This window comes from Pavona decussata, unplaced genomic scaffold (genome assembly GCF_977016875.1).
Source record: "Pavona decussata unplaced genomic scaffold, jaPavDecu1.1 SCAFFOLD_233, whole genome shotgun sequence".
Lineage (NCBI taxonomy): Eukaryota > Metazoa > Cnidaria > Anthozoa > Scleractinia > Agariciidae > Pavona > Pavona decussata.
This window is the reverse complement of record NW_028145638.1, coordinates 4,029,342-4,048,948: the sequence shown is the minus strand read 5'-3', so window position 1 is coordinate 4,048,948 and position 19,607 is coordinate 4,029,342. Positions and strand designations below refer to the sequence as shown.

The window sequence follows — 19,607 nt, the reverse complement described above, 5'->3', positions numbered from 1 at the left end:
GTTACGAATTTGCCAGAGATTTTAACGTGATTGAAATTTAAAATTAAGATTTGAAGATAATGATTAACAGACGAATACCAGACAGTCCACTATCAACCCAAGGTGTTCTATTTAACAATTAGATTACGAGCTCGAGATTTCTATCGCGTGATAGCTGATGAGGGCGCAGCCCGAATCAGCTATCATGCATAGAAATCGAGAGCGAATAATCTAATTGCTTTAGTATAAATCTACTATTCGTTCAAAACTAAACAAGTAAATTATCTATATACTCATCGCAGACACTTCGAAAACGCGACGAAGCGGCCGCCATTTTGTTGAAAACCGGTACTCAATATCTATCACAGAACAGATAGCGAGTAGGTCGAGTAGCGTAGCCAATCAGAGAACGGCATTCGTGATAGAACACTAGTAGATTTATACTAATTAACAATTAGATTATGAGCTCGAGATTTCTATCGCGTGATAGTTGATGAGGGCGAAGCCCGAATCAACTATCACGCATAGAAATCGAGAGCGAATAATCTAATTGTTTTAGTATAAATCTACTAGTCGTTCAAAACAAAACAAGTAAATTATCTATTTCCTCATCGCAGACACTTCGAAAACGCAAAGATGCGGACGCCATTTTGTTGAAAATCGCTACTCGCTATCTATCACAGAATAGATAGCGAGTAGCGTAGCCAATCAGCGAACGGCATTCGTGATAGAACACTAGTAGATTTATACTAAAGTGTGTTAGCGAACCTGTCAGGAAGTGTTGTTGTTGTTGTTGTTTTTTTTTTAATTGTTAGAATTACATCTTTTTAAACTACACTTTCTTGCAAATTGGGACCAGAATGCCGCCATTTTGGATTTTATGACGTCACATGGTTGCCGCTATTGAATTGAATTTTGATCGGATAATGGATATCACGAATAGGCCATTTTACAGTTGTGTGCTTAGTGACCTGGCGTTGAATTGAAAGCGAGGCTGGAGTTGACCTTGTTTTGATACGAACCTCTGCTTTTCATATGTAGATCATGCTGTTCTTATGCTAAGTAGTTTGCATTCACATATGAAAAGCAGTGAGGTTTGTATCAAAACAAGGTCACCCCCAGCCTCGCTTCCAATCCAAGGCCAGGTCACTAAACACACAACTGTAAAATGGCCTATTTGTAAAGAATGTGAATGAATTAAAAGTAGTCACAATTCTGTTTTTCGCGTTATAATATTAGGCTCTCTCTACACTGATGCGTTTTTGCTAGAACGCAGAAAATATTTATCCCCAAACAAACGTTCTTTTCGTTTGTGAAGGTATACTGTTGGATACCCCTTTTCATACTCTACATACTCAAATGACCAAACAATCAGAAGTCCCTTTCCCACCCACCCACAGGCAAATATGTTCTCAAAACGACATCTTTCAGTAACACGTTTATACAAAACACGTTTTCATGTTTCCACTTGTGAAATCGTTTTAGAAAGCCTCCGTTTTCATAAGCGTATATAGAAGAAGTATATAGCCATGAAAAATAATACAGAAAGAAAGTTTTAGGCTAGATGGCAACCATATATATACAAATGTCGAAATGTTGCTAGTTACAATTGCGTTACTTTCATCGTTTTGTTTTTATAGAGATTAATGTATGACTTTTACCTGTATATAGCACATGCAAAAGGTTGTCGGAAATTAGAGGTTTTAGGCCAGGTAACGCTGAGCATTGTAAGCTTTTGGAATAAACGATTCAATTATTACGACGATTTTACGAATTTATGACAACAACAGATTAGAAGTTAATCTTGTATAATTTAATTATTTATTTCCATCTACTCATTACAAAAACAAAACAGGTAAAACAGTTAATTAACTAACAGTAAAGAAAGATGTTATGTAGTTTTGAGCTCAGTGAGGTTGAAAAAAAGTGGCAAATAGAAACTGAAATATGCGTTATCAAACGAAAACGGGGCGTTAGACAAAAGCAAAACTTGTTGGACGACAAGAAACTCTGTACCCACCTTAGGGTTAACTTCACACTGAGTACAGATATCCCACCTCCTCTCTGCAGAAAAAGAAAAGTTTCCAGAATCGACTTAGTAACATTTTATGCCGTCCATCATTATCATGACACTTAATCTTTTCAGCATTTGAATTGATACAGCAACTTAAGGACGATGCCTCCTAATACAGAGGTATGTTTGCGTACTTTTGAGTCTGTGGATGGAGTCCTTAGGTCTGACCATTCATATGAATGCTACTGAGCAGTACTTTACTGTGGTACTGTTTATTATACTGTACCAGGTGGTTCTAACTTTGGAGTCTGTGGGTGAAATCCTCAGGTCTGACCATTCAAATGAAAGCTACTGAGCAGTACATTCCTGTGGTGCTGTTTATTATGCTGTACAAGGTGATTCAAACTTTCGAGTCCGTAGATGAAGTCCTAAAGTGTGACCATTCATATAAAAGTTACTCAGCAGCACTTTCATGTGGTGCTGTTTATTATGCTGTACAAGGTGATTCAAACTTTCGAGTCCGTGGATGAAGTCCTTAAGGTGGCCGAACACAGTTATCCAGTACGCAGGTGTTAGTAAACGTTATTTGAAAACTACGTACTTCTGAGTACCCGAAATTAGTATGGTGCAAGATTAACTAAGAAGGAATAAATTTTGATACTTTTTGTTAAGCAAGGTGCCGTTGCCATGGCAACACAGCAAGCTTTCAACTGTCCACAAATAATGGTTTTTCTTAATTTTTAGAAAATGCACTCGTTAGATTTTTTCCATTTTTTGTATCCAGAAAACTCACAAAATACTGACATAGTGGCGCTGCTTCCATGTAATTTTAACAGACAGGTCTCCTGTAAATGTTGGTTTTGCACTTTAATGTTTTTTGAAGATACCCTCTGTTAGATTTTGTTTTTGGTTTGTAGGCAAGTTACGCTTTTAGATAACTACTGTTTTGTCAAATTTCACGAAATTCTAACGAGCGGTTCCTTAGAAAACAGTTCATTTCCATTAAAACAACCAGTCACAATTTTTTGCTCAAATGCGCATGCGTGGCTTTTAATTAGGTTTTCTCAGCAAAGATGAAAAGCGTACAAAAAGGCTTAGCTCATCGTGAACTCACTTTCTTTGTTCAGCGATAAATGAAGAGGATTCACAAACGAGAAACCAAGTTATTTTAAGAGCAAAAATTACCTTTGTGATCCATTTGGTATAAAATCGAGGGATCGATAGTAATTTGCTTGAGACAACCCTAGCGCGCGCTTAATAGCATCACCTAACAGAATGTGTAAAGCGCGCGCAAACTGTGTTCGGCCACCTTAAGTGTGACCATTCATATGAAAGCTACTGAGCAGTACTTTCCTGTGGTGCTGTTTATTATGCTTTACAAGGTGGTTCTTACTTTAGAGTCTGTGGATGAAATCCTAAAGTGTGACCATTCATATGAAAGCTACTGAGCAGTACTTTCCTGTGGTGCTGTTTATTATGCTGTACAGGGTGGTTCTAACTTTTGCGCCAGTGGATGAAATCCTAAAGTGTGACCATCCAAATGTAAGCTACTGAGGAGAACATTCTTGTGGTGCAGTTTGTTTGTTTTGTTTGGTAGTATTTTACAAGATGAAATGAAATTTGGGGGGGGGGGGGGTGTGCATACGTTTGATGGGCGTTTTAACAGTAGAAAAGACTTCCAACTACCTCTTCGTGCTTGCACTTTCTGTTTCTTTAACGCTTTCTTCATTTGCCTCTGTTTAACCACCTCTTTCGCTCTCTCTTCGTCTTCTTTCATCTCTTCGAGCGTCCTTTTAACTCCAGAACTGGATCTGAATTAAAAGCAGTCATTAATTATTGAGCAAGAAACCGTGAGTCGAGACAAGACCAGTGGCAGTAGCCGTAGCCGCACAGGAGGAGGGAGGGGAAAGGGGAGGGGAGGAGGGAGGGGAACTCCCTTTTACAGGACGTATAGCTAAGGTAAAATTCCGAGCATGCGTTCCTCTGAAAATAAGACGATCCAAACTTTAGCCTCCTTCCCCTCCAATCTCAAACAAAATCATCATTCGGATAATAAGCTCAAGCTGTTTTCACGTCTTTTTCATGGGTTAGCTTTGTATTTTAAGCTGTTTTTATTGTTACCCTCAACACAATTTAAAACACAAAATTCGCTCCAATCACAAGCTCCCTCGAATGCACGTCCACCGCGCAAAAAACGTCTTAAAACATGCTTTGAACAAACCAATAGAAGCCCAGGGCTTATATTCGCAGTTTTATGGTTTGTCAGCCGAGAAAAGTGGGATTTTTTTTTTTTGCCATTTCTGGTCTGAGATAGAGCATACATTTTTCGGCACTGATCTAACAAGAGGGATATGTTTTCGTCTCAATTATTCAAAGCAGAGAAAAGCTAGCCTAAATTCCTAAAATTACCAGCAGCTTTGAAAACTGATTTATCGCTCAACGATGTGGGCTCCTGTCAATTCTTTTTGTCCTAAATATTCGACGTACGCTTTGTGAGATGATGCTTTTCAACGTGAGAAATAAAGACCTGAGTTTTCTCTGATTTTGAAGGAAGGAAGCAGATTTATTTGTTTTGTCACACATTTGCATCAGATATTCTGACACACACAGATGCAAATGCGAAGGTGAAGGGGAAGCCTGAAGTCCAAGCTTTACCTAGATTAAAGTACAGCAATACAGTTTTGTACGATGGAAAGGAGCAAAATAACAGTACAAACTAAAGACAAATAAATACTATACTTACAATACTTACATGTTAGGGAAAAAAATTAGTAGAGGACCAGAAAAGAGAGAGGTCATGTGAAGCAAAGCTAGCAATTTTTTTTTTTTTTTTTTTTTTTTTGAGAATTCAAGAAACGTGGACCGAGACAAGAGATAGAAAACTGAAAAACATCAGTCCATTGGTAATTCTAGTTTGGAACAGTGAATGCTAGCAGCATCTATGGACGAACTATTGCCATAAAGCCTGAGGATAAAAAGCGTTTATCGGCTTCCTAACGACCAGTTTCTGGACGGTAAGTCCCCAGATTTAGGCGCGTACACTCTTGGCGTAGATGGTTGTTACTAGTTAAGTTAATGATACAGCTCTAATCATGGTCTCTTGCACAGCTACATATACTGACCTTATGTACGGCTGGCATCGCCAGTATGGAATTCCTGTGGATTTTGTTTCGCCATTTTCTTCGATGTCTTTCTGTAAAATCAACGAACCAAGTGTTATAGGCTGAGCATTAAACATCGCCTCCGTTTCTTAGTAGATTAAAAAAAAAAATTTATCAGTCTCACTTATCAAGTTCACGTGTCTGAGGAATTCATCCTTAACTTTCATGTCACTTTTAAAAACTTGAAACTTTTTTAGTAAATGATAAAGTGAATTAGTAAACTCACAGATGGAAATAATCAATGTGATGGACTATTTTAAGCCTGGTGAATAAATGAGAATGACGTATTATTCTGTAAGTGACATAGGCAAACCCAGAAAAAGGAAATCCGAGTGCTCCTATCAGGAGTGGAACCTAAGACCTTCCGATTACTTGTTCGGATGCTCTACCACTGAGCTACAGGAGACTTGTGGGAGCTAACACCATTAAACTAGATTCATGGGACAAATGGCGGATATTTTTCCGAGTATGCCTGTGTCATTTACGGATTAATACATCTCTCATAAACTCACAGACTAACAAAAAACTTATCAGCTTTGAGCTTTGACAGCCATTGGTGTTCACGTCTAATGACCTTATTTGAGTTTACAAACAAGCTTCATGTCACCACAAAAAAAAAAAAAAAACAACATTTCCAAATTCAAATTCGACCTGCAAACAGTGGACGAAGAGCCACTCTGTGGATGTGCTACTGAATCATTTATTATTTTATATTCTTTATAACCCTTTTTCCTTTTGAAAAGCTTTGATGTTAGGGAGGGTAGTTTGGGAGGAGAGGGGAGTTCTATATTTGTCATTTTTGGTGATTAAAAATACTAGCCAGGGTGAAGCATGTACAGAATTCACGCACGTGCATGTGAAAATGTGAACCAACAACCAATAGACCATTTTCGAGTTTCTGTGAACCTCACTATGAAAGCGAGGCTAAGTGCAAATCTTTTCTTATGACAATTAGTTTTTTTTTTTTTGCATATGAATAAAAACTGATTTTCATAATAAAAACTTTGCACTTAACCTAGTTTTCATAATGAGGTTCAAAGCAACTCAGAAATGGTCTATTCAAACGGTCAAACGTAAAAACTAAGATAAGTCTGTTTATGACAAGATTTTCAATTTGAGAGCTTAAAGATGATAGGCTTTTCGTGAGACTATGGTTCGGTTATTAAAAGACAATTTAGACGGTGTTTAACAAAACAATGTTCTAAACCATTTTCAGTTTTGCCAACAGCCATATCTAAACATTGTCTACTGCCAACCGTGACCAGAAGGCTTGCACCCCAGACTAGAAAACTATTTATCTACTTAAAATAAACCACTTTTAAACAAATTTGGAGGCCCACTGATTGTCTTAAGCCGCAGCCTAAGTTAGACTCTGTTTAAATAACTGGCCCTATGAGTTTATTAAATCATTTTATCATTTACTAAAAAAGTTTCAAGTTTTTTTAAAATGAAGTATGTCACTTATTCAAACAGCAAACACGGACACACAGTGCCGATCAGTCTCCACTTGCTTCACTTAAAAAAATATATGTCACAAAAAATCACACCTGGGTTCTGTCCTTTAACGTCTGGCATATTTCTTTCATCTCCTGGATTGACTTGGCTGTTCCTAGTTTGTCTCTCATGTCCTTGTTTCTGTCGAGACTACAAACAAAAAAGAGAGTGAGAATGGTGTATAATTCAGTGAGTTACACAGGCATACTCGGAAAAAGGAAATCTGAGTGCTCCTATCAGGAATCGAACCTAAGACCTTTCGATTACTAGTTCGGATTCTCTACCACTGAGCTACGGGAGACTCGTGAGAGCTAAGACCATTAAACTAGGTTCATGGGACAAACATCCTGCATACTGCTGTGGCATATGCGAAATTGAATAAATGTTATGGTATATTTGAAGTCTGGTGAATGAATGAGAATGAGGTATTACAGTCGAACCTCCCGTAAGCGACCACCTAAAGGGCGATTTAGACGGTACGATTTTGCCTACGATTTGTCGCATGCGACACGCTTACGCCATGCCTACAACACGAATCGCGTCGTGTAAATCAACCTACAACATCCTTACGACAGACGCACACAACACGAAAAATGTCGTAGGATTTTAAAACATGTTTTAAAAACCCTACGACAATCGTCGGTAAAGGCAATGTTGAGTGGCGAGAGTTGTGTACGATTTTTACATGACGCAAGCAGCGCGCGCTCTAGAAATCGCATGCGACAAATCGTAGGCAAAATCGTACCGTCTAAATCGCCCTTAAAATGTCAAGATTTAGTGGTCGCTTACGGGAGATGGTCGCTTACAATAGTCGAACCAGAGGCGGTCTCTTCCGAGAACAGGTCTGAAACATCTCCTTAATAGAATATAATTTATCGCATACATTTTCCCAGTTACAATACGAGCAGTGTTAGGTTGTCACTAAAAGTTCCTCGTAAACTCTGAGTAGCGTAGTACATACAGCGAACATGGAGATCACACCATGTGTCAAGTGGTCGCTTAAAAGAGGTTAAAGACGATAAAAATTGTAATGCCCTCACCTCAAAAAGTGGTCGCGGTCGCTTATGAGAGGTGGTCGTTTACGAGAGGTTCCAACTATAGGGCTTTGACTGGAAGAAATTTGGTCTTTTGAATAGGTGGTCGCTTTTTGGAGGTGGTCGCACATGGAGGTTCGACTGTATTTAGTGAGTGATACAGGCATACTCGGAAAAAGAAAATCTGAGTGCTTCTATCAGGAGTCGAACCTAAGACCTTCCGATTACTAGTTCGGGTACTCTACCACTGAGCTACAGGAGACTCGTGAGAGCTAAGGCCATTAGACTAGGTTCATGGGACAAGAGAGGGCTGCCTGCGAATAATAAAAACGAGGAAAACTATTGCTTGCAGGGAAGAAAAGGGAGAGACTGGAGAGTGGATGCGTCTTCTCTCTCCAGCCTTCTTCCACTTATTGCTCGCCTCGCCTTGCCTCGCATCGATTTTGCTTCGCGTGGCTTCTGTCTACATAGCCTTAGTATCACCGGCTTTTCGTGTGGGGGGGGGGGGGAGGGTTTAGGAAGGCCTGATACTCAGGTTACCGTCTACACTATCGTTTTTGCCATACTACAACGCTCTCCCCCCCCCCCCCCCCCCAAAAAAAAAATGCCAAATACACGGCGAACATTACCGATGTGGAACAAATTAATTCACTATGAAGAGTGTTTTCAAAAAGATGTTTTCCATGGTCGAAAACACCGTTTTAATATGTCAACAATGACACTACCACCTGCCCTACTTCAAACACTCTGAAGGCGCCGCCTTCGATTATATCTCGGTACCAATCGGCAAAAGATTATCTTTCTTTAAAAAATTGAATATAAGCTGCGAAAATTCATCCTTTAATTTTCTTTCATAAGAATTCGTAGCCAGGTAATATCTAGCACACGACAAATCGAACATTTTCGTATGCGGCACCGTGTTTAGTTTCACGGACGTTTCGTTTCAATGACTGAACGCATGCGCCTATTCGCGATTACCATATAAATAAGCTAGGCAGGTGCAAAGCGCAGCCATTTTAAGACCGTTTTCAAATAGTAAAAAAGCGTCAAGCGAGCTCCTTGGGATTCACAAATAGAAGTATAAATAAAACGTTTTTGAAAGAAATAACCCGATGGCAGTAGCAAACAGCAATTGGAAGGGAGCTTTTATGCATGTAATTACAAAGCAGTCATAACAGTTTATCCGGAGCATGTTTTAATTCTATTTATTTATTTAAAAAAATATTTATACAGGAAGTATCCAGGTAAGCTTAAATGGAGTCCTGTTTGTCTGGCTTTAGATTTTGTTAAAATGAAAACATCTTGGGGATAAGTGCCACAAGTAAGTCTAAATCATTTTTTAATTAGGAAACTTAAGTAACCGCGACGGCCAAGTCAACAAAGACGTCCTAACACAAATGGAATTCGCGTTCTCTGAAGCATTGCATCACGCTTCCAACACGTTCAATTTGCATAATCTACGCACGATATTGATTCGTGGTGGGGGCGTTGAGGTTCAAAATTAGAAAACAAATTTCACGTTTCCGTTTACAATACAACCTTGAATTTGGTCATTTCACGCTGCGGTTTTGGATAGAACGAGAAAGAAATGAACCAAAATGTGTACTACGCGTCAAGAGCGATTGTAACCGGACGTTCTCGTTTATATAGGCCTGCGCACAAGCTCTCGTGGGGGTGGGGGGAGGGGAGAAAACCACCCCCAAGGGCTTGCTCAAAGGTTATCATTTGCATCTGTGCCGTCGTTTCCTGTTGTTGTTCGCTATTTTTCAGTATTGTTTGTTTTTACTCGAAATAGGTTTCTGGAACTTCTGTAATTGGAAAAGCGGATCCAACAAAAAATTCAAACAAAGGTAATTACCGAGAAGCCTAATCAATACGTGTCTGCCTCGGGGGAGAAAACAGCGGCGCGCGCATGTGTAAGACAATACACTGTGTGATAATTCACGTCACGCGATACATTAAAGGACAAGACAATGTCACGAGAGCACAGAATTCAACGGTAGCCGAAATTAACGATCGATAGAAGCACAGCAGCATCTTTTGATGTCCAAAGGAAGATATATTTCACAAAACATATCATCGCAAGTGAAATATCCTAACGAAAACCCCCTACAGACGATGGAGTGTAACGTTCTACAGCGTTTATCGATCATGACAATATGGCTTCTTTGGTTTAAAGGTGAGCTATGTACGTGAGTGAGACCATTTCTATTTACAACCACACTAATCAAAGTTCATTGTTGAATGAAAAGGAATGAAAACCCTGGGTTCTGCTAGCAACAAATGCCTCAGAATTCACGCGTATGGAAGGTTTAAATAGAACTGAACTGAGAATATGCAACTTCCAAGAGTGTATCTCAACTGCGACTAACTTGCCAGTCATTAGAATATCACCGGGAATGATGTGTTTTTTAAACATCGCCAAATATTTTTCTATTAACAATTTTTCATCGCCGCTTCGCGTGCAATCTCTAGATGACAAACACACAAAAAAATTAGAAAACAAGCATATCTCTATTTTCGTGATGTCGCAAGGGACAGAAAAGTTGGTAAATATGTGTAAGAACCGCGTGCCGTTTTCTGTCACATATCCAATTAACGTCGTTAGACGAAAGTTCACTAATACAGGTTTTGGGTTTTTAATTAGGATACAGTATTCATACCAGCCTTTCTGGTGAAATATTAATGACTAGTATGAATGCACACGAAGGGGATAATAGGTCCCGTAACCAAACAATACATTTAGAGCGCAAAATTAAAGATAAAGGAAAAATGTTTTAAGACTGTATCGGTCAATACTGGTTGTTTACTTCCGGAGATTCAATCGAGAATTTCCATTTGAGAAGAACGCGTTATAGATTGATCCAAAAACCAGCCAAAAAATAATCATCAGAGTTTTCTCATCACTAAATCATAGTATTATGTCAACGAATTCAAAAGAGAAGCAAAACAATAATAAAAATAATAACAGTGATAAAATTTCTATATAACGCGTATATCCAATGATTGCTCATGAAACCCTCAATTAAGAAATTTAAAAAGGATAAAAATTCAAATAATTGTAAAGCAAGCTTAACTTGGGAACGCGAATAAACAGACCCGGGTTTTTTGCGTAAATAGTACAGTATGCCGACATTCTACGTCTGCTGTCGCTGTTACTTATAAATAGCATGAGCGGGGGTTTAAAATGAATAAAATGCTTGGCATCTGCATGTTGTGCACTTCAAAGGGCGATAACTTGTACAAACAGCACGTAATGACTACAAAACATTTCAATTTGCCTTTGTTAGGAAAACAATATTGTCTGCTGTAGTAGAAGCCTCGAAAGCTCAACTCGATATCTAACAATTATTCGCGCGTTGGATATCAGATAACAGACAGCCACCGACGCGCTCTCATATCCCGGGTCTCATATCCAACAAGCGCGAGTGGAATAATTGTTTTGAGAATGATGTTTTATTCAGTGAATGACACAGGCATATTCGGAAAGAGGATATCCAAGAGCTTATATCAGGAGTCGAACCTTAGACCTTCCGATTACTAGTTCGGATGCTCTACCACTGAGCCACAGGAGACTCGCGGGAGCTAAGTCCATTAAACTAGGCTCATGGGACAAACATCCTGCATACTGCTAGGATTGAAATATTATGTGGCATATTGTTTTATTAAAAACAACCAAGCAATATTGCTAGATCTTGCTGATTTCGCTTTGCAAGAACAACCAGAAGACAATTTAATGGTCGCTTTTCTCGTGCATGGTATAACGGCTCATATACCATGGCCGCTAAGCCAATTGCATTATACATATTATCCAGTTTCTAATATCCTCGTCTGACATCAGCAACTACAGACAAGCGCCTTAGATATTTTTTTCATTTAATTTTTGCAATTTGTTTTATTACTCTCGTTGAACTGCTTCTTAATTGAAAATACCCTAAGGCTATCCGAGTAATTGTGCCACACGTGTGCATGCTTTGAGAATCGTGCTGCGTTGCCATGGAAGTTGTCGAAACCATTCAATTATTTAACATCGAACTTAGAAAACCTGGGTTGCTAATAAAAGCATATATAACAGACCCGTGGGCGGGGACAGCAGACCATGCCCTTGTTGTTCTTGCGTTACATCCAGTCCGTTAATCGTTACTGATCCAGCTGACAAAACGCACTCCAACTAATATATTTTAACCGCTGGATGGCGACTCTCATGGACAGCAATCACAACTTGACACGCCACAGCAGACATAACACAGGCAGCCCAAGGTCAAAATAACCGTGACTCTAGCCTAGCACCACCATGTGGAACTGTTTTTCTTTTGAATTATACTGTTTGCATTGGAATCCGATGGATTTATTTTGAGAGATAGAAATTACTATGTTTTCTCAATGAAGACCTTTCCCGTTGCGCAGGCCTCGTTTTATTCTCTGTATTTAAAAAAATCCGTTTCTTCCTTTTACAAACTTTCACATACAAGATCTTTCCAAACGATTGTTTCCCTTCAGTTTTGACTTACACTTTCCCTTAATATCTTAAAAAATAACTTCATTCAGGTGTCAATGTACAGTCGGACCTCTATTAAGCGGCCACCCTGGGGACTTTGAAAACTGGTTGCTTAATAGAGGTTGGCCGTTGAATAGAGGTATTGAATACAGCACTTTACTGACAAAATAATAATTCGGGACTTTGGAAAGTGGCTGCTTAATGGAGGGTGGCCGCTTAAAAGGTGGCCGCTTAATAGAGGTCCGACTGTATTTAGGGCCGAATTGGGGACACTCTCCAGGTCGAAATGGAAATGTTGGTTTTTGAGGAGAAGTTTTATCTGTTCAGTTCAGTTTATTGTAAGTTTTGCCACAAAAAAGAACTGTACGAATGCAAATCATCATCATCATCATCATCATCATCATCATCATCATTATTATTTAAACACTAATGGCGAGGAAGCTCAAGGGAAGCCACCGGGCTTATATATTACTTAGTTATGTTAATCATAGTTAGGCTGAAAAAAAGGCGAAAATGAAAGTGAAAATAAATAAACAAATATATAAATATATATAAATAAATATATATATATAAATATATAAATATATAAATATTTAGATAAATATATAAATGAATATTTATGATGAGAGGAATGCTTTCAGGTCACTACAAAAGGAAGCGGTACTTGTTGCATTTCGAATTTCAGGACTAAGAGAGTTGAAAAAAAAAACTTAGGACCTTGGAAACTGAAGGAGAACTTTCTTGTATTAGCCCTGCATTGTGGTAGATAAAAAAGCTCTGAACTTCTAGTGCCATAGGACTGCACTTGGCGTGTCACCAAAAACATGTTAATATTGAAGCTATCGGGAAGTAAGCCAGATTTATATTGATACATAAATTTTCCTATTCGAAGTTTGTAGATATCCTCAAGATTCAGAATTCTTAAGTTTTTAAATAAAGGGTCAGTGTGAGCATTGAAAGCAGTCCTCGACATTATTCTTACAACCCGTTTTTGCAGTGTAATTAATCTTCTGAGGTTTGATGGGTAAGTTGATGCCCAGACGCTCACACAGTCGAATAAATACGGATAGATAAGGCTATAATAAAGTGTCCGTAAGGCGGAGTTATTAAGGCAAAAACTTGATTTATAAATTATGCCTATGGCTTTAGAAACTTTCCTTGCAACATTATGTATATGTGATTTTTATGTTAATTGTTCATCCAAAATTACACCAAGAAAAGTAGCTTCCTTAACACGATCAGTCGATCGGAATAATCAATTCTTTGCCTGTTTTGTCTCGGTCTGAATATGATAAAATTAGATTTCTTAACATTAATTGATAGCTTATTTGTATAAAACCAACATGTTATCTTTTTCAATTCTAAATTTACAACTTCCATAAGATAGGAAGCATCAGTATGTGAACAGAAGATATTAGTGTCATCAGCAAATAAGATCAGCTCTAAGACCTTTGACACATTATATAGATCATTTATATATACTAAGCAGAAGTAGAAGAAGAGAGAAGGGAAAACCGAAGTACCTGGGGAAAAACCTCTTCGAGTAGGGACGAGAACCAAACACAAACTCAACCCACGTATGACGAGGAGTCTGGGAATCGAACCCGGGCCACATTGGTGAGAGGCGAGTGCTCTCACCACTGCGCCATCCCTGCTCCTCCCTCAAGTCAAAGTTAACTTCTACGTAGATTTTCAAGGAGCCAGATGAAACCTCTGTTAAGTTTAATTTGTTGAATAGTTTTAATCGGCTTTCCAACAACCGATCAGCAGCTACACTTGCCAGGAGCTCTCTTGCGCTTATCCTTGTGTCTACGTTTTTGCTTGCATTGTGCGATGTGACATAACCTGCGTGGTCAGGCGAGGGGAATCGGATGCGCGCGCAGTACCTGGGGAGAGCGTGAAAACGAGGCAAGAGAGTCCTTTTCTAGAATTAATATAGATATTCCAAAACAAGGCAGGGAACATCCGTTTTGGGGGTTCAGCGCTTAATTTGCACTTATCTACACTATTTAGGCCTAAGCACTGATTTAAAAACAGTTAGCTGTCATTTGTTGTTATGGCTAACTCTCTGAAATAAGTTAAAAATTTACTGTCACCACGAAAATTTTCGGACTTGTTATTTTCGGACTTGTAATTTTCGGACGATAAACTTCGGACGATTTCTAAGCGTGTTTCGGACGTTTTCTCTTGAAATTTCGGACAAAACACTCTGAGAGGATATAACATGTAAATAATACTAAACTACACCCATACACGATAGTCCATTTTATCTCTGATGTTGCTTCGACGAATTTCTAACTCACAGTTTGTAGAAGACGATGCCGAATTGTCTCAAATGTGTTAGGCCTGTCGAACGGAGTCACACGGTTTAGTATTTTCGTAAGCCTCTCTTGTTATAAAATTCTTAAATTCCAGTTTGAGATTTACCTAAAATGATCGGACAGTAAAATGTTCGGCCTATGTTTTTGCTCGGACGTAAACATTTCTGTGATTTAAGTATCATATATCATATAAGTATCATATGCTGTTCCCGATATCGGGAACTGAGGGCTTGAAAAAATTTGCTTATTATTTCAAGTTGCAATTCATTTCCATCCTCGCTATCTTAAGCCAAAGATACTTATAATATGCTCAGGGCACTAGTCTAGTAACCTACTACTATTTTGAGGTTTGACGTTTCTACCAGTGTAAGTGACTTAGGGCTGACTGATACCTAAGCGAGTTATTTATCAACCGTTGTGACTCCCTGAACAAACTCGCAGTTCCATTGACCCGCACCAACCTTTTCAGAGACAGCTTTACCTTCAGTGGTGCGGTACTTTGGAACAGCTTATTCTCCGATTTGCGGCTTACAGAATCACTAAATGACTTCTGTCATCAGCTATAATAATAATAATAATAATAATAATAATAATAATAATAATAATAATAATAATAATAATAATAATAATAACTACTTTATTTGAGTCTCAAATCTTAATAGCCGAGCACAAGTGACCTACTAATTGTTTTAGTGACTAATTATATTCCTTGAAACACAGGTTTTATGTAAAGCAGTATTTTTTTCATGTAGTTTGTAAAACTTAGAGTAAACGTGGGGGGTGCAAGGCAACCGTACAAAGCGTTTCAAAAAGGTTTCGACGCGGAAAATTGAGTGCACGAGAGAGGGGAGGAGAGGGCAGGGGAGAACTTTCCCACGGTCAAAGCCAAAAAAATCCCTGCAGACATAGAAACGCTTGCTGCACAGGCTAAGTTGAGCAAAACATTTTTTTTATTTACAGCTCCTGGCTTCAGCGAGGGGCTGAGATGCTACGCGTGCATTTCTTCGATCTCCTGGGATGACTGTGAAAAGAGAGTTACAGAACACGAATGTCCTGAACAAGTAGATGACGTGTGCGTCAGAGAATATCAAACGTCACTCCCCGCCATGAACAATGTCACAAGCAAGCCGCCAGTTTTCTCCAAACATTGTGGTGTACACGAAGAGTGCACGCATAAACAGTGCGCAAAAGATGGCAAACAGTGCAGGTATCAGTGTTGCAGTAGTAACCTCTGCAACACAGCGACATCGGCAACGTCATTAACCATCCACGGAGCGTTAGTGGTTTCTCTGCTGGCCTGGAGTGTTGCACTATTAATTACTTAATGAATTAATTTATTATCGAATTCGGTTTTACAAATATCACATTTATTAGCACGCCATGTATTTGTATGGATGCCAATATTACTTTTTATTATACTGTCTCGTCCCCAGTCATCTCTGTAAGGAGTGACGCGTGACAAGTGTGCGCAAAGGTTCATGGAAAGGACTGTGGACGTGTCCGCTGCTCTATAATATATCAACTCTCACAACAGGGGTCCTGGCTGCCCCTTCAATCCCGATAACAATCCACCTAGCTACGCACCACCCACAAAAGAATACAACTTTGGCACGAGTGACTGTCATCGAATATTCAAAGTCAACCACGGTGGCCTAATAACGATTTACGACGCCTCGGCCGCCATCTTGGCAAATACTGATACCAGAATGCAATGCAATCGCAGTGCGCCTACCGCCTGGTGTCCGATAATGTCCTTTACAAACTATACTATTATTAAAACTGCAAAAAGTTTTTAAGTGTTGTTTTTTGGCTGTCAGTTAAGTTATTCCCACGGTTCATACCTGACCTGGGACGAGTTGCATAAAACTTAACGGCGGGCGAAAATGCTATCGTCAGACGTTAAAATACTGAATGTGACTGGGCGTAACAGTTATGCCCGACGTTAAATTTTATGCACCTCACCCCTAGTCTCCTTCGCATCCGTTTTTGGGATGTCACGCAACGCTCCCCCCAAACGAACGTTGCGTAACATCCCAAAAACGGCTGCGAAGGAGACTAACTCACCCATCCCTGGATGCCAGAAGGTTTGGGTCTTTCTGCAGGTTCCGGAGAGCATTGTATTTGTATTGTTTTACACTTATTGTGGTAAGGTCTTGTTTGGAGATGTTTTCTATTCTGTCTTTTAATTCTTCTGTTTAACGTCATCTGTAGTCCGATACTCACAGAAGGAACCGAAGGTTTTTATCCGTGAGTGGCGACTGCGAAAGCGAACTTCCGCCAATATTCCGCCAAGCCGTGGCGAGCGCTTTAACCTTATAGAACACTTATCATCTTGCGGTTTTGACACTAGAGTAGCCGTTTTAAAGGAAAATTAGCCATCATTTTTCTGCTGTAGTTTAACGAAATAGTGGCAGAACACTTCTTCCACATGGCCTCAATATTCGCGAAGAAAATCATATTTTCCATTTTAATTTTTTATTATTTCATTTGCTTTATCTTTTACACTGTTTTACGAAGTTCCGTTATTGCGCAAATACTTTTAACAAAAAGCACATGCCCCAATGTAAATTCTCATTGTACCTGAAGAAAGCTGATTCAGCCAGCCGAAAGTACACTTTAAAAAGCAATTCTACGTTGTATCGGTCTCTGCTTCTATTATCAATTCTTTTGACCCCACGTGTTGTCCGGCAGTTTCTTGGTGTTTTACTGGGGACGGTGTAATGACCAAATGGTAGAAAACACAAGATTCAAAAGACAATAAACGATACCCACAACTGGGCTCAGACCAAAGCATAGGACTTTTGCATTATGACGTGCTACGCGCAAAGACTGCTGGTAGTTGTATTAGACCCGTGGAGACTGGCTCTACCGAGCCAAAGCATTGAAAGCAACAAGGCGTCTCGACGTAAGCCGGGAAGTGATTTTATCTGTTGTGTGCTGGATAACTTAAACATTTCAAAGCAATTCGCGGGAAAAGTGGTTATAGAATATTTCCGGGAAAATTTTATCTCAGCGTTTCAGTAGGAAAGCGTATGGTTTCCGCGACACCAAGATTTAACACCGTTTTAGCAAGCTTGTACTCGTTCCAACATTGTTTGCTTCTGTTGCGATTTGTCAGTGGTTAGTTTGGTTTCTCACGTGCATTTCATTTAAACTCGATCACTTATAAAATATTCCGCCCCGCGATGGAATCAAAAGTTTGCGTGTTTCAAATGAATTTTGGATTCTCAAAAGGGAACTCTATATAAATGGATTTTACTTTGTTTTTGGTTTTACGACTCTAATTTGAGATCCACTGTCGAATATTAATAACGATTTACTGACTTAAACACAAGTAAAAACTAACGATAAAAACCGACGTAAACAGGCCTTCAAAGTTGGGGGAGGGGCAGGTCGGAAAGGGAAAGAAGTCAGGCTTTTCTTTCCTTTTCCTTCGTGCCCCCTCCCCCCTCCCCCGAAAAGTCTGCTACTCAGAACACCGGAATGTCGGCTTTTATCGCAGAATATCAAATAGCCGTTACTAACAGGATTTCCTAAAAACAGTCCAAGACGCCTACAGATGAGACACAAGGGATTGGACAAAAGCCAGCGTGGCTGCATTTTTGTAACCTTAAATATCTACAACGTAGGATTTGTAAGTAGGTACATAGAATATCAATAGCTACAACGCAATTTTCTGTCAGTGAAACGCCACACTACAGTCGCGTGATGCGTTTCAAGCCGCCACGTACAATTGAGTTTTGTTCGACCTCAATTCGACTAGAGACAAGCAACACAGCTAGCTGGACGTGTCGAACGTGAGTGTCACAAGGAACATCACTTCCGCACTGACTGTAAAGGACTTCACACGTAACCTCAAAACTTATTGATTTAGAACTTCTTTCTGTTGATTTTTATGCATTTCTTAATGGTATTATTTCAGTACTATCCGCTATAATTATTGTAAATTTTGACATTATACAGGATTGCAAATATTTAGGTATGATTTTTTGTAACTTGGCTTTTTAGAAAAAATTGTGAAACGCGCAGAGACTTAGTGACAAGCGCTGTATAAGCTTTGTTTATTTATTATTAGTTATTTTGACCTCTTTTGGTGAATCAATACTTTCACTTAGGTTCAAAAAAACTCGTAGCACGTGTTTCATGGGGTCTAAAACCACTTGGCTGCGACTCGTGGTTTCAAATCGTGGTTTTTAAACATTACTACAAAACAATTCTAGAACATGGAAAGAACGAAATCAACTGAGTTCTTAAAAGGACCGACTCGTGGTCTGTTCTAGCGCATTTTGGAGACGAAAATGCGAGAGTACAGTTAGGCTAACATTTTTCAAGTTGTAATCCATACTGACCCAGTCCATCTGCGGCCAGAGACAGTAATATCTGTTCTTCTTTGTACATTCTTTGCCGTCTTCTGCAAACCAACATCGCCAAATGGCCAAATTTAAGGGTTTGTGGAGAACGTGAACGCATGATCATTCATTTTTCTTTCTCTTTCTTAACTTTAAAGCCGCCCCCACGTTACGGAAATTAAAAGTGTTGGAATCCTCGTGAAAGTGTTCGTAGAAAGCGAATCTAAGTTTTAGCTGACGTTTCAGTTGTCGCTGTCGTCGTCGTCAAGGCTCAAAGGGACACTGTCACGGTAGATTTTGTTAAAGTATCTTTACTCAAATATAAACGTATAACACTGAGAGGAAACTGTTGTGATTTCTCCACGGAATCTTGAACAAACCATCATCAGTTTTGAGCCATTTTTCCACATGGGAACACCTTTTGGCCAATTTTTTTCAAAATGCAATGAAAGCAAGTTTCGTTTCTGCGCGCTAGTAGCGTAACAGTCAATCAAGCTTGACCATTTAATTGTTTAAACTCTTCTCTTGATATATAATTATTCAAAATGAGGCTAAAAATAGGTGACATTTTAAGGTCCCTTTCAGCGGAAACTAGCCAACGTTATTTGAGGAATGCTGTAGAACAAAAGGCTCTTCTTTAAAGTACTGCCGTAGAGCGTTCAAGGTCACTTATAAACTTCTCAGACACAACCCTCATTAAATTTCCTGTCTTGTTATCGGATATGGACAGCCGGTTTTCTAGGTACTGAAGGAAGTC

At 39.2% G+C, this 19,607-nt stretch overlaps 2 protein-coding genes and 1 long non-coding RNA gene across 3 annotated transcripts in view; 2 read left to right on the top strand and 1 right to left on the bottom strand.

The window, feature by feature from the left end:
• Positions 1-19,607, bottom strand: part of LOC146458481 (tRNA-dihydrouridine(16/17) synthase [NAD(P)(+)]-like) — a 61,889-nt gene that overhangs the window by 13,062 nt on the left and 29,220 nt on the right. Inside the window, exons 8-11 of the mRNA XM_085090645.1 lie at positions 6,702-6,798; positions 5,116-5,186; positions 3,680-3,804; positions 2,000-2,043 (exon numbers count right to left, since the gene is read on the bottom strand). Coding sequence (XP_084946771.1) covers positions 2,000-2,043; positions 3,680-3,804; positions 5,116-5,186; positions 6,702-6,798 — 337 coding nt within the window. The remainder of the gene's footprint in view (positions 1-1,999; positions 2,044-3,679; positions 3,805-5,115; positions 5,187-6,701; positions 6,799-19,607) is intronic.
• LOC146458485 (uncharacterized) lies at positions 9,446-16,292 on the top strand. The gene is made up of 2 exons (XM_085090649.1): positions 9,446-9,861; positions 15,462-16,292. Exons 1-2 carry the CDS (start codon positions 9,726-9,728, stop codon positions 15,824-15,826), a joined length of 501 nt encoding a protein of 166 aa, XP_084946775.1. The 5' UTR covers positions 9,446-9,725; the 3' UTR covers positions 15,827-16,292.
• On the top strand, positions 9,871-14,308 carry LOC146458486 (uncharacterized). Its single transcript, XR_014858204.1, has 2 exons — positions 9,871-12,230; positions 12,421-14,308. It is a non-coding gene; the product is annotated as an uncharacterized LOC146458486 (long non-coding RNA).

What these genes read in the sequence shown, in the direction of transcription:
- LOC146458485 (XM_085090649.1), top strand. Translation starts at nt 9,726, where the DNA reads ATGTCCAAAGGAAGATATATTTCACAAAACATATCATCGCAAGTGAAA. An exon ending in ATGGCTTCTTTGGTTTAAAG is followed by an intron (nt 9,862 to 15,461) that starts GTGAGCTATGTA and finishes TTTTATTTACAG; the next exon opens with CTCCTGGCTTCAGCGAGGGG.